Source organism: Caloenas nicobarica, chromosome 8, assembly GCF_036013445.1.
Source record: "Caloenas nicobarica isolate bCalNic1 chromosome 8, bCalNic1.hap1, whole genome shotgun sequence".
NCBI lineage: Eukaryota > Metazoa > Chordata > Aves > Columbiformes > Columbidae > Caloenas > Caloenas nicobarica.
The window spans coordinates 2,800,467-2,815,946 of record NC_088252.1 but is presented as its reverse complement, the minus strand read 5'-3'; the positions used below and the strand labels follow the sequence as shown (position 1 = coordinate 2,815,946).

At 44.0% G+C, this 15,480-nt stretch overlaps 1 protein-coding gene across 1 annotated transcript in view; it reads right to left on the bottom strand.

The window, feature by feature from the left end:
• Positions 1 to 945: 945 nt before the first annotated feature.
• Positions 946 to 15,480, bottom strand: part of PAK2 (p21 (RAC1) activated kinase 2) — a 45,757-nt gene continuing 31,222 nt past the window's right edge. Inside the window, exons 8-15 of the mRNA XM_065639831.1 lie at positions 14,990 to 15,053; positions 14,196 to 14,244; positions 12,075 to 12,187; positions 11,591 to 11,708; positions 9,648 to 9,747; positions 6,896 to 7,092; positions 6,242 to 6,379; positions 946 to 5,736 (exon numbers count right to left, since the gene is read on the bottom strand). Coding sequence (XP_065495903.1) covers positions 5,650 to 5,736; positions 6,242 to 6,379; positions 6,896 to 7,092; positions 9,648 to 9,747; positions 11,591 to 11,708; positions 12,075 to 12,187; positions 14,196 to 14,244; positions 14,990 to 15,053 — 866 coding nt within the window. The 3' untranslated portion in view covers positions 946 to 5,649. The remainder of the gene's footprint in view (positions 5,737 to 6,241; positions 6,380 to 6,895; positions 7,093 to 9,647; positions 9,748 to 11,590; positions 11,709 to 12,074; positions 12,188 to 14,195; positions 14,245 to 14,989; positions 15,054 to 15,480) is intronic.

Genomic DNA, 15,480 nt, shown 5'->3' with positions numbered 1-15,480 from the left:
AAAAAGCAGCATCACCATTGCAATATGGGAATGACGGCATGAGAAGCTGCATTGGCACTGCCCTCCTCCCTCCCAACAGGCTGCAAATAGAGAAATTGCCGTCAGAAAGTCACTGCTCTCACTCGTTCATATTTTTCCCCACCTCAAGAAAAAAAAAAAACTAAAAACTCCTTCCTTAGGCTTGAGTTCAAAGTGGGGAAAAAGCTCTTGGGAAAAACCTGCTTCCTCTACACATCTGGAGAGCAACACCGCGAATCCAGCTGAGCTCAGCAGTTGCACGTTCCTTTCTCACGTGACTGAGGATGGTTATTTTTATTAAAAACAATCTTCGGAGCAAAAGGCAAGTTATAAAAATAGGGGAAAAAAATGCAGCTGTACAAACCCCCGGCAGCGGGCATTTGCAGACAACTGCTGTGCTGGCGCATGAGCCAGGCAAATCGCGCTGAAACCCAACGTTTGTCTTCAGGCACCGCTGCGAAAAAGCTAATTAGAAATGCAGATCCTTTCCAGTTTTTCATCCTGGTTTTAACCAGCGTCTTGCTGGCGCAGTCCGAATTATTGTCCTTTGCGGTAAATTCACTGCAAGTACACAGTAGCCCCGAAAGGGAGAAATCATCCTCAAATTTACCACCCTGAAGAGTGATGTTTTGAACACCCAATCTTGAATAAAGGGATCCAAAAGGATGGGGCTGCTCTTGGTTTTAGTCTAGATGACGAGCAAGTTCACACAAGACTTAATAGGATTAATCAAGTCAGGACTAGCGAGTTTCACCTTGTGCAACCCACGTTCAGGCAAAGCTCTGCTCTCCTTCAAGCAGCACAAGCACCGATACCCAGAAAATTAGTGAGTTCCACTAAGCACCTTCTCCCCCCTCTTGCCAACCTTTTCTCCCAGAAATTAAATGCCAAATCACTTAGATGCAGAGTTAGAGAAAAATCGGTTTAAATGCGTGAAGGGTCAATTATATATAAAGACAAAGATACTACAACAAATTAATTAACCTGAAGAGACAGTGCTTTGTGCAAATCAACATTCTCATGTCTGGATGAAAAGGCTCCTGAAGTCGAGTGGTTTCTTCATTTCCCTTTGTCAGTGGTTTGAGCAAAGCTTGTACAACACGCAAGAAAGGGGAAGAGACAATTTCCCAATAACACGTGGGAAACGCACGACACGATGAGTCCTTGACATTCACAACCAAGACAGAAATTTCATCTGGATTTGAACCGAACTGGTCTCGACTCCAAAGTAAATGCGTTTAGACGTCCTTTTTCCTTAGCTGAACTGCCACGCCAACGTGAGCGAGGCTCCGCAGCAAAGCAAGAGGCACCATCGATCTCACCCCAAGTCCCAGGCGAGCTGTTGACAACCGGCATCATCCTCACCCTGTTCGGCTCTGCCGGCCAAACACCGACCACCGGGAGCATCCTCCAAGCAGGTACCGGGACAGCTCGTTCCTCACATCTCCTGTGCCAGACAGGCAGGATATGGGATGACATTGACAGTGCAATAAAGCATCTTGCTTGGAATAGTTCCTGGATCATCATCACGTTGCCACGATGGCACTTTACTGGCCCATCGCTCCCACCCATCGCGACCAGAAGGCGATGGGTGGGTGGATGGTGGAAGACGTGACTGCGATGAACCGGGCTGGTCTTGGCTTTGGTCGCTGGGCCAGAGGAGCACGGGATCACGGGATCTCTCCTCCCTGGGGGGTGAGAAGGGCATTTTGGAGCCACTCTCCTCCCATCAGCGAACCGGAGCGTTTTGCGGAGGCACAACCACGTGCCGGCAGCACGGAAAACTTGCGGTTGTCGCGAGGTTGGTACAGACGCTGAGGAGTAATCAAATTTTAAAAGAAACAGGGCAGGCTACGATAGCATCAAATGATATCCATCATAATTAAAGCATTCATAAGCAGCTTAATTACAAATACATTCTATTAATCTCATTAAGACATGTACTCTGTTCAGCTACTCTTGTCTTCGAAGGTATAAAACTCATGACGGGGGAAGGGGGGAAAAAGCCCAAATGTTTTTTAAAAGTTTATTTCTAGCCCTGAAAGAACAGTTATTAAACAAAGTCAACAAATACAGTAGTTAATATTGCAGTAACAATTAAATAACATAATGGGATTAAATTACACAAAAGGCAACATTAAAATCTGAAGACAGTTAAAAAAATAAAAAGGAAAGCTTGCACCTACTTCCATTTCCATTGACAGAGGGGAAAAATGGACCAGAGACATTTATTTATTAATGGAGAGACCCTTAACAACCTCCTTGTCCCCTCCCCAGCCACCCAGTGTCCCCTCTGCCACAGGGACCCCGCCTGTCCCGTCTGCTCTGCCCACAATTAGTCTCATTAACACCTAAGGCAGCTCAAAGTGCACATTCCCAGCGCCGCGGCTGCTTTGAATGAAAAGTTGGGGGGTTATTCTACGATAACAAGAAGATCCCAGGTGTTGCACATTCCCTGCACTCTTGCATCTCGGCCATAAGCTGCCCCGCTCCATATATCCACCTAACCGCACCGCTATACGTTACACTCCATACGTATCACACGTGTTTTTGGTCCTGACTCAGGATCTGGCGCCAGCACCCGAGAGCGAGCGAGGCATACGGGGACCCTGGCGTTTTCCAACGCGATCCTTCCCTCAGCATCGTCTGCGCAAACTCTGCCCTGGGGACACAGCAGAGCTGGACAGCCCCTCAGCAAGTCCTACAGACGGCAATCTGCTCCCTTTGGGGGGAAAAAACCAAAACGAAACGCAGCTCACACGTTTTGATTTTGCAGACACAACCAGCTGACATCATTAGAAAAGCGATGCCCGACCCACTACAACACGAAAGCACAGCCTGGCAACCTGCTCCTGGCTCCGCTCGTCCGTCAGCTCCACCTCTGGCTGCGATTTCTGGCAGCAGGAGGCACAAAACCCTCATCTTTTAACAATAAAACTGCTGCCTGGGGAAGGGGAGGTGTGGACGCTTCTCAACTTGAGAGCTAAACACCATTCCAGGTCACACAGCAAGCGCTGAGATCATTTTGGTAACTTCTGGATGGGGCCAAGTTTTGTGTGCTAAGATAGCTGGAAGTTTGGAAATCATCTCCTAAGTAGACTAAATTGGACAAATTTTGTAATATACATTTTAAATCATCCTCGTTCATCAATAAAAGTGAACTAATAAGTTAAAATTACTTATGATTTCTTGGTTTTCTATCTAAAAAAAAATAAATTTATTGCAAGTTATCTTCCTGTCTAGATTGTGCCACCAAAAAAAAACACACCGCAAAAAACAAAAAAAAAGAAAAAAAAAAAGAAATAAGAAAATCTCCCAGTTTAACTCTGGCACAAGGAGTTTCACAAAGTCCATTGCCAGCAATGAACAAAGAGGGAATCATCAGTAAGATGGGGTTTTTTTATCCTCGGCCAAGCCTCCTCTCTACTTGATCAGGGAGTCAGACACACTCAAACCGCAGACATCACCATCACGGTGTTCACAGCGCCCACGGCTCGTAATAATTTACCTGACTGGAACGAGACACCTCCTCGAACTTTAAACCACAGCTATTCTTACCCTGACAGCTGGAGGGATTTATTCCTTTGATGGAGTAGTTAATATAATTTATCCGACATAAAGTTTTACCACCACGCAAGAGCAGAACACAAGCTGGACCGTGATCCCACAGTGCAAAAAAAGCGTCTTGTTGGTACCACATCATCTCCTAGAAGCCTCGAGACCCTCGTCCTGCTTCCCCTCCATCGTCACCACAACCAACCTCCACTGTCCTGGCCGCTCTCGCCTGGAAATTGGTTTTGTCACCACCTTGGCTACCAGCCCCCAACACGTAGTCAGCTCCCTCGCTAGGCAAATGTCAAAATTATCTGAAAATGACTTCTACCTTCTGCCAGCAATGGTTGTAAAAGTGTGCAAAAAGTTTTTATTCAGGGTCCTCCATCCATACTCAGCCATAACCCTATCCCTGTCCCAGGTCCTGCCCCACTGGGAACGCAATAAAATCCCACTAAAGCACTGGTTTTCTGTCACAGAATCATTTGGCACATGGAAACTACAGTTGGCTCTTCCTTAAACAGTCGGGGAAGTTGAAATGCATAGAGCATAGCACAAGAAGAAGCCGGGACACGGGCTCGTGTACACTTGGCCCTGGTAACACCTCAAGAACTCAAGCGCTCGAGTCGCTCACTGTCCTTCGGAGGGAGGCACTTCTTGCGCTAAACGTTCAGCTTCAGCCATCCCGGCTGGTACAACGTCATTAGCGAGACGGGATCGGTGGCCGCGGCACGTCTGCTCAGCCTCCGGCCAGCCCTGCGGATGTCTGACGGCGCCATGCTCCCCTCCCAGCGCTCGTCTTCTCAGAACAGCGCTTTGGCACGTCCAGGTGTTCGTAATCTTCTGTTTGAATCATGTTTTTTTTAAAAAAAAAACCCTGCATCTTCAGTGTCCTCAGATCCGATGATTCGTTCTTCTGATTTCATTAGTACAAATGGAGCACATACAAAATTGGAAAAAATAGCTCTAATACTTAAAATCTGACAACTCCATAGGTTGATGCATTATTTGCTTGGAGGGGGGAGGGAATTACAACATATACAAAAACGTATTTGATACAAAGAAGGGAAATGTAAAATAAAAAAGTCAAAGGCACCAGCATAACTTCCGAAGCCCAAGTCAGAGCAGATACATGTTTTTGAACCACCCACCGCACCAAGCACATTATCCCCTAAGCTTCTGGCCAGCAAGTCTAAAGGGAAAATAAAGAGCAGATAGGAAGACAGCTGGAATTTTTTTTCTTGCCCTGACTATAGCTGATCATTTGATCATAAATAAAGTATCTGACCCCTACCTACAGATCCCTAAACCGACATCCAAAGACTCGACCAGTCGTTAAGTTTCTACAAAGAGGCCACATCTTCGATTAAAAAGTCCGCAGAGCACTGGCGTATGAGAAACAGCGGAACGCTTCTCTTCCCCCTCTCCCCAGATTCCTCTTAAAAAGCAAAACGCATCTCAATACATTACGATTTCATAAGTAGCCAAGTTGTCAATTCTACAGTACAGTAACAGCTAATCCATACAAGAAACAAGGGGCAAGATGTACCTTCACATTTGTCACACTTGCCATGAATCTCGTCATACGGGAGCTCACCAGAGTGATATAAAACTGAACGGGTAGAGGGGAGGAAGAGGAGAGTGAAAAGAGATCAGCAGGTAAAATTAGTACTGCTCTCTGAAAGCTTGAATCTGTCATTCAAGTATCGAAAGTACCCAGAAGGGTACAATGAATGGGAGCTGCTACAGCGAAATTGTTAAAAAAAAAAAAAAAAAACAAAACACCCTTAAAACCCCGGGCACAGTAAGTGGCATTTCTGGGCTGTCTGCAAAACAAAAAAAAAGGCCAGTAATTCAGTCCTTGATTCCTTCTGAACCCCAGACAGGGATCGCTAGAGGCACCACAATTTATTTTGGGTGTCTTCTGGATGAGAGTTTCTTCCCTTTTGCAGACACTTCCCACCCCCCCCAAAAAAATCCCTTCCCTCCCCCCAGATGTGTAACAATTTCATATATTATAAAGATTTGTAAAATACAAACAAACAAAAAAAAAAAGGGATGAAGGCTGTGGCGGTAACGTTAGCGGTTACTCTTCATTGCTTCTTTGGCTGCCAAGATTAGTGGCGTCAAGCTAGACAGAGGTTTGGCCAGTTTCAAGAAGGGATGCTGCCAGGAAGAGAGAAACACAGTAAATTAGAGAAAGACGCCGTTTGAAAAGCCAGTAAAAGCCATATATTTACACAGCTCTTTTCATCCTGAGGTCTCAAAAGCAACGTCTTGCTCCTGAACGGACAGACCCGGAGCACTTAATAATCATTCCTCCTCGCCCCACAAAGAGCATTAGGCCATTTCTTTTTCAATAATTCACTACAAATAGGTTTCCTGCTCAAATATCTTCTCTCAGTCCCATTCTGCTCACTTCAATGGCTCTACTAAAGTAAGTTTGTAAATTGTTGGATGCTTTAGCAGTGCCAGAATGAAGGCGCAGATTACTGAAAGACTTCAGAGTACATATTGCAATTTATGATGACTGCGGTTCCTACCAACTGCTCTCCAGTAGAGTCCTCAGAGGAAAACGCAAAAAAACAGTGACTCTACAGCGCGGTTTATCACAACCTGACCTTCCTCGTGGCTTCTGTATCTCAGGCTGTGAGGGGAAGGTGATTCTCACCTGTAGCAATTCTTTGGCTGATCCTCTTTTCTCTACATCCATCTCCAAACATCGGTTCAAGAAATCCCGGAATATCGGGGACAGTTTCTCGGGGTTCTGCAGCTCTGGTGTGCCATTAGTTGCTATCAAATATAAAGCCTGTAAAATGAGGAATATCGTATAACCAAAAAGATGCCAAACTGAGCTGCCTAGCGGCAATCCCTTAGTCTAGATCAGAAAGAGCTCTGCAGCTCACTTCTCCTTGACAAGATAAAAACCAAGACTGTCACAATTCTACACAGTCGTGACCTATTCTTACTAACAGCAAAATAACATTTAAAATCTTTTGGCAACAGATACTTACCCTGGCAAAGAAAATATCAGGTTCCGACACAAGCAGCATTTTTCATAACCTAATGGGTTTACTTCCCCTAAACTAGGACAGAAAACTGAGTTCAAAGTCCATCATTTTAGTTACAAGCAGGTACTCATCCCCTAAACGGAAAAATTCAGGGTAGGGCTGACTGCAAATTCAAGATGGGTGCGTTCCGTTCGGAGGAATTTTCTTGCGCTGCTGAAGCTTGTTGTGGTTTTTTGTTTAATTTTCTTTTTAATGCAGATAGTTAACTAAAAACATTCATATGGTAAACACCGGCAAACATCTGGGCTCCTTACCCTCAGGGGGTTTTCGTTGAGGTACGGGGGTTCTCCTTCCACCATCTCAATGGCCATGATGCCCAGAGACCAGATATCCACTTTGGGGCCATACGCTTTCCGCGTCACCACTTCGGGAGCCATCCAGTACGGGGTTCCCACCATGGTGCTGCGCTTGCTCTGCTCGGGGGTGATCTGAGCACAGAAACCAAAGTCGGCTGTAGGATAACAGAATGTTAAAGAGTTAAATTGGTGCACCCCAGGTTATGTGGGCTTCCTAGAAGTTTTCTCTATTACTACACATATATTTTACTCCTTCACACTTGAGGGGCTCAGGGGTGTCTCCTTTCTTTCTTCCCCTTGCCATATTGGCCATACTACAAAATCCAACGTGCAAGACGGGTACAAAACCTGAAGGTGTTTAAGCAGGGCAGACTTCCATGGCATGAAGGCTTTTTGTCCTCTGGAAAAGCGACGCAAATATTAATACCCTGCAGAATGGTATTTTGCCCAGTCTTCAAGATTCCTAAACTGGTAACAGCCCAAAAAAAACAGGTAATCACACAGAACACAGAAGGCGAGTGTTCTGTGCATGGCAGCTTATACTGCCTGAGGTAGAACACACAAATCCACAAACCACAGCTTCTGCCCTGCTAAACAGATTTAATTTGTGCAGCTATCGAGTTCGACATTGCACAGCATTTTGGCCATCAAATACAGGTACTACAGCTGACAGACACACGGAAACAAGGCTTCAGATAAGTGAAACGCTACCCCACTCAGCAGAAGAAACCTGGACAAACAAACCTTTCCACAAGGAAACTACCGGAGGGAACAACCACACTGAAGAAAACGAGAAAAGTCACCTATTCCTATAGCCTTCAGGTGCAGCAGCAAGGCATGTCCCATCATGTTACTTTATCCAGCTGCAGCACTCCCATTTCTCAGGCATGTAAAGCATCAATAAGAACAGAGTTAAGGCAGGAGACAGATTTTACCTTATCATTGACACTAAGTTTGAGAGAGAAAGAGAGAGAGAGAGAGAGAGAGAAAGAAAGAGAATTTAAAACTTCGAGTCACTTTTGAAAGTGTTACGCCACGCAGTGCTGACAACAGAGCCACAGTCGTGAAAGTGTGAAGTTGTACCAAGAGCACAATCGAACAAAGAACTGCCCACATCCCAATTGTCAAGATGCTGCCTTAAAAAAAAAAAAAAATAAAAAAAGGAAAAAATAATAGACCTATGGCAGCCACTGAGCTCCTCGTCAGCACTTCCTGGCCTTTATTAGGTGTCCCACTCAGCTCAAAGCACAGTGTATTTCAATGAAGACACCAGAGAACCAGCAACGTATTTCTCCTGACCTACCAACAAGGCCTTCAGCATCATGCCCCGGTGAGAAGAGACAGGCAAGACGCAGAAGCCAGTTTCACCAACCAGTAGACTGTGCGTAGGTCCCTGGTGGTGACAGGCAGGCTGGGATCTCCCCCTTCTCCTGCCACCAGTCCCCCAGAAGCCAAACTCCCCCAGAGAAGGGGAAGAACTTGACAAGGTGGAGGTTCTTCCACCCTAAACAACTGCGAGCAGCTCTGTGAGCACCCAGAGAAAGAAAGCTTTGATGAGACAGCTTGTCTCATCACTGATTACAGCATCTCCCCTTCATACAGGACATTTTCACAGCTAACTCCTGTTTTCTCTTGTCTCTCCTTCCTCCTGGGGCCGATGCTTCTTTACACAGGCTGCTAACCCCGTCCTTTCACCACTCTGCTTTGCTTTGACAGCTCTTTTATTTTTGAGCCTTCTCCAGCTAACTCTTCTCAGCCACATCCTGTACTCACATCTTCAGCCTCTGAATCCACAGTTTTTGCATAAACACATCACACCCTTTAAAAAAAAAAAATAAAACCTCCTATGCAAGCAAGCAGCGCATCCAACAATGCTGGTAAGCAAATCAGGTTGCTCGTAATCTTTCTTCGTAACCCATATGAGACTGCAAACTATCACGAGTAAGGGATGTTGCTGAGATACATTTTCAGGGCATTTCAAATTCCTACCCAACTGTAAAAACACCATCCCTTAACCCTCCGGTTGCTTTATGCTTTGCACATTCCTGCATACCAAGAAGTCAGACAATGCACCTCTCTCCCAACAATCCTGACAGTTTCTTCATGTGGTTTCACATTCTGTTATCGCCACAAACGTTTACACACAGCAGAAACTAACTTACTGTACACAAGCCCATGCATGCATGACAATTACCTGAAAAGCAAGTAGTTTCTTTTGTCATTTCATGATTATATTAACGAAAGTGCGTTACACTTTCAGTCCAAGAAAAGGAGACCCGGTACAGGCGCAGCATAAGACTAGACTGCAATATAAATGGTTAATAACGTTCTCCTTAGTGGCAAAGCATTAAAAGCAACCTGAGGAGACTAACAGAGCAACTGCAGTTCGCTGCAACTTTTCCTCTTGCAATCATTCCCTGCCTGGTGCCAGTTACTTCATATTTGCCAACGGATTCATGTGGCAATAGGTTTGCTTCAACATCCTTCCGGTCTAACACGCTCACAGCATCAGTCCTTGAGCCCTCAGAATTTCAGTATCTGCTACCTGCGGGTTATGCATTTTATAATACAGAATTAATTTCTATTACTCAGAGCTAATAAAAATTCACCTCAAATTTTCCTGCCAACTGTCCTACCGATTTACACCCTCCAAGTCAAAGTTTACTGTGAAAGGGAAAACTGAATATTGAAATAATTGTCTGCTACTCACTTAGTTTAACTGATCCGTCCATTCCTAACAGCACGTTGTCGCTCTTAATGTCTCTGTGGATGACCTGGTTGGCATGTAGGAACTCAAGCGCTTGCAAACACTGTATGGGAGAAGAGAAAAAAAATATTCAGCATATGGAAACACAATTTGTGTATGCGAACACAAATTCAAAAGCAATGCTTACACCCTCAGCCAGTAGCGAGTAGTAAAAATATAAGAGGTATTATTTAAAATAACCAGCAGAGGAAGCTCTTGTGCTACAAGTACTCTGCAGATCTCATGAGGTCAACATTTTTTTAACCAGTTTGTCTGCTATCTTAACAAACCTACAAATTAAACTCCTCATCACTCAGGATGCTCTCAGAAATCCCAGATGTTAATTTCGGTACATCCCACAAATTCTACAGAGGAACAATAAGGGATGAAGTGAGAGCTTTTCCGCCTGAAGTGTCGCCAAGAGGAATCGGTGAGAGTTCGTTCTCAACACGCATGAAACTTCTCCTCCAGTGAAGGCTGTAAAACACCTTCATTATGAAAGTCATATATATATTTTGCATTGTTTTTCGATTAAAACCTTTCATACTAACTTTCTGCCTAAAAACATAATTAAATTTACTTTTGCTGTTTGAGAATAAAAGGGAAAAAAAACTGCGAGCTTTTTCTCTTTTAATGTAAGCAGAACATTTACCATTTGCAACTTGGCACGGATGTAATTTTTTGGTGGTTTTTTTGTGACTTCATTTGCTTTAGCGAAGCGGCCCTGATTTACAGAATGAAGCACATCTAACATATCGGGCAGCAGAGTTTGATGAAGTACGATGGTTCAATATTAGACTTTTTCCTCAGAAAAGCTAATTACAGTTACAGTCAATAGTTACTTCCAGTTCTCTGCTTCCAGCTCTAGTTTCTCAGGAAACCATTACCTGCCTGTACACGTTAAGGTACAAGTTTGCTTTCCATCCCCTCCTTTTTGTTGAGTCATCAAAAGCAGATGTTACCTTGATGTAGTCAGATGGAGTTCTTAAAAGTCTAAGTTTCTTCTGCCCAGCAGATAATACAATTATTCTCCTTCTGCCCTAATAAATCAAGCCTGAGCTGGATGCTGGCGCTCTGACTCAGGGCAGAAACCACCGACAAGTTGTGACTTCAGCTATTTTTAACTCTTCCATTTGATATCTTACTGCAATCTTAAAATTATTCCAATTACAAGCTTCTGGAGAATTGTTTTTCTGAGAAATCCAAAAAGCAATCTCAGCTGTCACGGAGCTATAGATTTCACATGCTATGAGAACGAGAAAGGGATAGTCTGCACCAAGTTCAGTTGTATTTTAGTACATGTTTTTTAAACTATTCTTGTTTCATCAGATCCGCTTTCACACTCTAAGCAAACACAGTTCCCCTTCTTCCTATTGGAAAACACTCTGAAGCTTTCAGGCTTTTTTCTTTTTCTTTTTTATGCTCATATCTCTACAGTCTACATTACCTATATATGATTACTCAAGGTTTTTTTGGTGCCTTGGAATATTCCTTGTTAGTCAAAGTTAAAAAATACATTCCTTCCCACCTGCTAAACTCCTTCGTTGCTCTTCCCTGAACTTCAATGCACATTATTAATAATCTTACTGTTAAAATTGTCAGCAGGACTGGGCAACCCAGGTACCAAACCCCAAATCTTTGTTTGCTCCATCACCTACCCTCCCCAAACACCCAGCTCAAAACTGCCAGAGCTCTCGTGTTACAACTTGCAAACCCCCAATTTTCCGAGTTAAACTCATTTTGTTATTTTCTGTTATTTTGATATTGATTTCTGCTCTCAGTATCGTTCATTCTTCCTAACTCAATGGCTCCAATGGCAATCGTAATTAGCCCTAACTTAAGTGTACCACAAATCCTAGGAGTGCGCCTTCATTTCTCTACCGACTAAATTCAACTGCAACACTCACCTCTCTGCAAACAGCAGCGATCTGCGCTTCATCCATACACGTTTCTGTGACCACATCTGTTAGCGAGCCTCCGGCTAGATACTCCATCACCACGAACAATTCATCTCCTACGAGGTAACTACAAACAGAAAACGAAGAGCACGCCCGTTTGCCATCACGAGGTCGAGAACTGGAAAACGACTGAGAAGAGCCGGGCAATGAAATGATTCACAAGCACTTCAAGCCAAACGGTAAAGAAAGTTCATCTCTGGAAGGCAACATGAAACGTAAATGCTGCCAATAAAAGCTGTGTGCTTCTTACGACCTAAATGGGCAGGATAACACCCTACATGACAGATGAGCTGCTGGTTTTTTTTCAGATGACACTATAAAACCAGCTTCATTTGCTTATAAGACCCTCAGGTATGGATCTGTGTAAGTAAATCAAGTTAAAACCTCTGGAAACCCCTGGGGATGAAGGAATCGACCAGCTGGCCACATTTACCTGTCCAGGAAGTTGACGATGTTGGGGTTCTTTAGCTCCTTCATTACCAAGATCTCATTAATAATCAGCTCCTTCTTGGGCTGTTTCTGCAGGTTTATCTGTTTAATAGCAACCTGAATAGGACAAAATAAAACAGCAATCGCTCAAACCCGGGAATCAAAACCATTCGGTCGTTCTTAATACGGTGGAAAGTTAGAAGAAATTCCGTAACAGGATTAAAGGAGTTTAGCACAGCTTGCAGCTGGCAAGTTATTTATTTATTAGCATAAAACTTAAAAGAATACAGCTCGATGAGCATACAACGCACACCCACAGCCAACATCACCCTCTCGCAGCTGAAAAGGTCCGCAAGCAATAACAAAGGCCCGAAGGAAACATTCAGAAGATAAAAAGATACTCGCCCAATTTCATTTCAATGGGCCTAAAGCAGAAGAGAATCTTGTAGCAACTAAGGGTGATAGAATAAACCTTCCAACGCAAGGCAAGACAATATGTTTTTCTAGATTCTGACCAAATTAGCCTTTGGGTATAAGGAGTGCTGGGAGGCAGAAGGGATTGCTCTCAAAGCAATTAAGCCAATGAACTATCCCAGAGAAGGAATGGAGGATCAAGAGCCGTCTTGCCCAGGAAATCAGCTAACCAGGGTAACTATTCCCGATTTTAACATGTAGAAGAATCATCCCAGTTATGTTACCTGCAACACTTTGAAGAGCCACTTTGGAGTTTACAAGATGACCTACCCACGAGTCCAAAACCAAACGCAAGAACCAATATAACCCTGTAGAAACGATCACTATCATATTGCCAAGAGCACTGAAAGGAGAAAACCTGTGGCACAGAATCATAAAATAATTAAGATTTCAAGGGATCTCCAGAGGTCACCTGGTCCAATCCCTTGCCCACAGTACAGCCAACATGGAGCAGGTTGCTGAAGGTTTTGTGCAACCAAGGTTTGAATGGAGATATCCACGAGCAGATATTCTACAACCACTCTGGGCTCCTGTCCCATGTTCAACCATCCTGACTATGAGGGAAAAAACATTTCTATTATCTAACTGGACTCTCCTTTATGGCAATTTTTGTCTGTTACCTCTTGTCCTGTCATTGTGTTGCTCTAGGAGGAGTCTGGGCTCCATATTCTCTACACCTTCCCATTTGGGCGTTGAAAATAGCAATAAAATCCTCCTTTGGCCTGCTCTCACCGCTGAATAGACCAAATTCTACCCTCAGACATGAAAGCCAGAGTACTGCATCCCTTTAACGCACGGAGACTGCAAGCAGCCTGACGAGATGCACGGGAGGTCTAAGAAAGGAATTGAATTACAAAATTTAGTCTGTAGTCAGTAAGAGGACATGAAGTACTGCAGTGTGCAGAGAGGAATTTAAGAGACAAGGTATTGGGATGACTGAAAGGCTTGTGTTTTATCCAGATGTGCTCCGCTACAGTACTGGTAAACGTGGCTGCTGTTGAAAGGGCAATTACTGATCAGTGACCTAAGGCTACTAGCAGATGTTTCAAAGAAAATTAAGGAATTCTGAATTTAAAGAGAAGCAAATAATTCCTAAGTTTTAGTCCTGGGAACCAGGGATGATCACTAGATGACAAGCAAGCAGATTATTGCTGATGTTACCAACTTCAGCAGGGGGGTTTGGAGGCACCAAGGAGGAAAAGCAAAGAGCAGGACGTGGAGAAGGTTCTGTGACCACAGCAGAGAATCATACTGGGGGAGCTGTCACATACAGACGGGCACATCCACCACCTCTGCTGAGATGGGACTAGAGAACAAGCGTGCAAACACTGAACAAAATGTGATTTTTGAAAATGCGGGACACCACTGCCCACAATTCCCAAAGGCAAAACTTTATTCAAAACCCATTTCTGGAACACCTCACTCTCTCTGCTTTTCACCCGAAAGACAAAACTCTATTTTTAGCTTTGATCATCTGACTGCCACAGAACAAGGCACACACTGTTACAGATGACTATGACAACATTCTTCTGGGAGGTGACAGCAGAGATGGGAGCCACAGAAAGAAATCTAGTCAAGTCATTTCGGCCACCTACAGAAGAACATTTATACAGACAAAGCAATCGCAGTGCAGTGAACACACAAATCTCACCTCCTGCCCCGTTGCCACATCGATAGCTGTGAACACTGTACCTGAAGCCCTGTGAAGAAAAATAAAAAACACTGCAGCCAGTTGTGTAACAAACACACACATGAACAGATAGATCACAAACACTAAACTGTGTCAGCTTGCGATGTTGCAAGAGCTTTATCAAAAAGAAAGCTATTAAAAGCAAGTGGTATCACAGAAACGCCAGGCGGTTCACACACAACAAACTCATCTCGAGTTCGCTCTGACACCAACTATCCTCCTGTATCCAGGGTGTCTGAGCCCCCAGAAGATCAGATAAGCCGGGCAGCCCTTTCTGCAGTAGGTATTATTTTTTATTTTCCCCCAGGGAAGCCCACCCACAAACACACACAGACCTATTTGGAAAGTATACAGTAGGAGGTAGGCATATATATACATATAAAATCAAAGCTGGAAAAGCTACAACTTGTATTAATATATACTTTTTTTCTCAGAAGGATTCAGAGGACGACTCCAAGAATACCCGAGTCCAGGCAGTACTGTTATCGAAGATAACTCTGATGTGCCCTCGTGCTATTCAGCCGTCGTGAACACATCTTACCAGAGAGGAGAGGACTAGATACACCCCTGGAGAAGTTACAGAGCTACGCTCTCCCATTAAAATAATATTTCCAGCCTTCACCGCCCGTTTATCACCATTTAACACAGCCCACATTTCTGCCTGCTTCAGTAAGCAGGGGCTACGCCATCATATTGGACAGAGAACTGCTTTTAATGCTGCCTCACTGGGAATAAAAGTTGGGGTGAACACTTACCCCTGACCGATTTTTTCATATCTGGTGTATTTTTTCTTGGGATCTCCTATGCTCACGATAGTCCCTAAAAAAAAAAATGAGACACATCATGCTATTTCCCACTAGTATCTCAATTTAATTGTGGTCTTTGGTGTAGCAAAACCCAGTGTGGCGTTATGACAAATCCAGTAGCTGAGCCCAGTCTGGAAACCAGTCAGTTCTCGACTTAAGCACAGGAACATCAATGTGAAAAATTGTCTTCAAGATGATTATGGAACAAGCAACAGCAGAAGCTATTTTGTGTTATTACGGTTGTATTATACGGGCAGGCACATTGTCACAACTCAACTTCAACCCACAAAACCTGCCCTACAATCTTTTTTACCCAATAAGGCTCTGAAGCACACAAATTAGCAAAACTTCTGAGTGCTCCTCTCAGCTGCTCTCTGACACAAAACTGATCAAGCACAGTATCCACACAAGCCATAAAAAAAAAAACCAACCATGAGGGC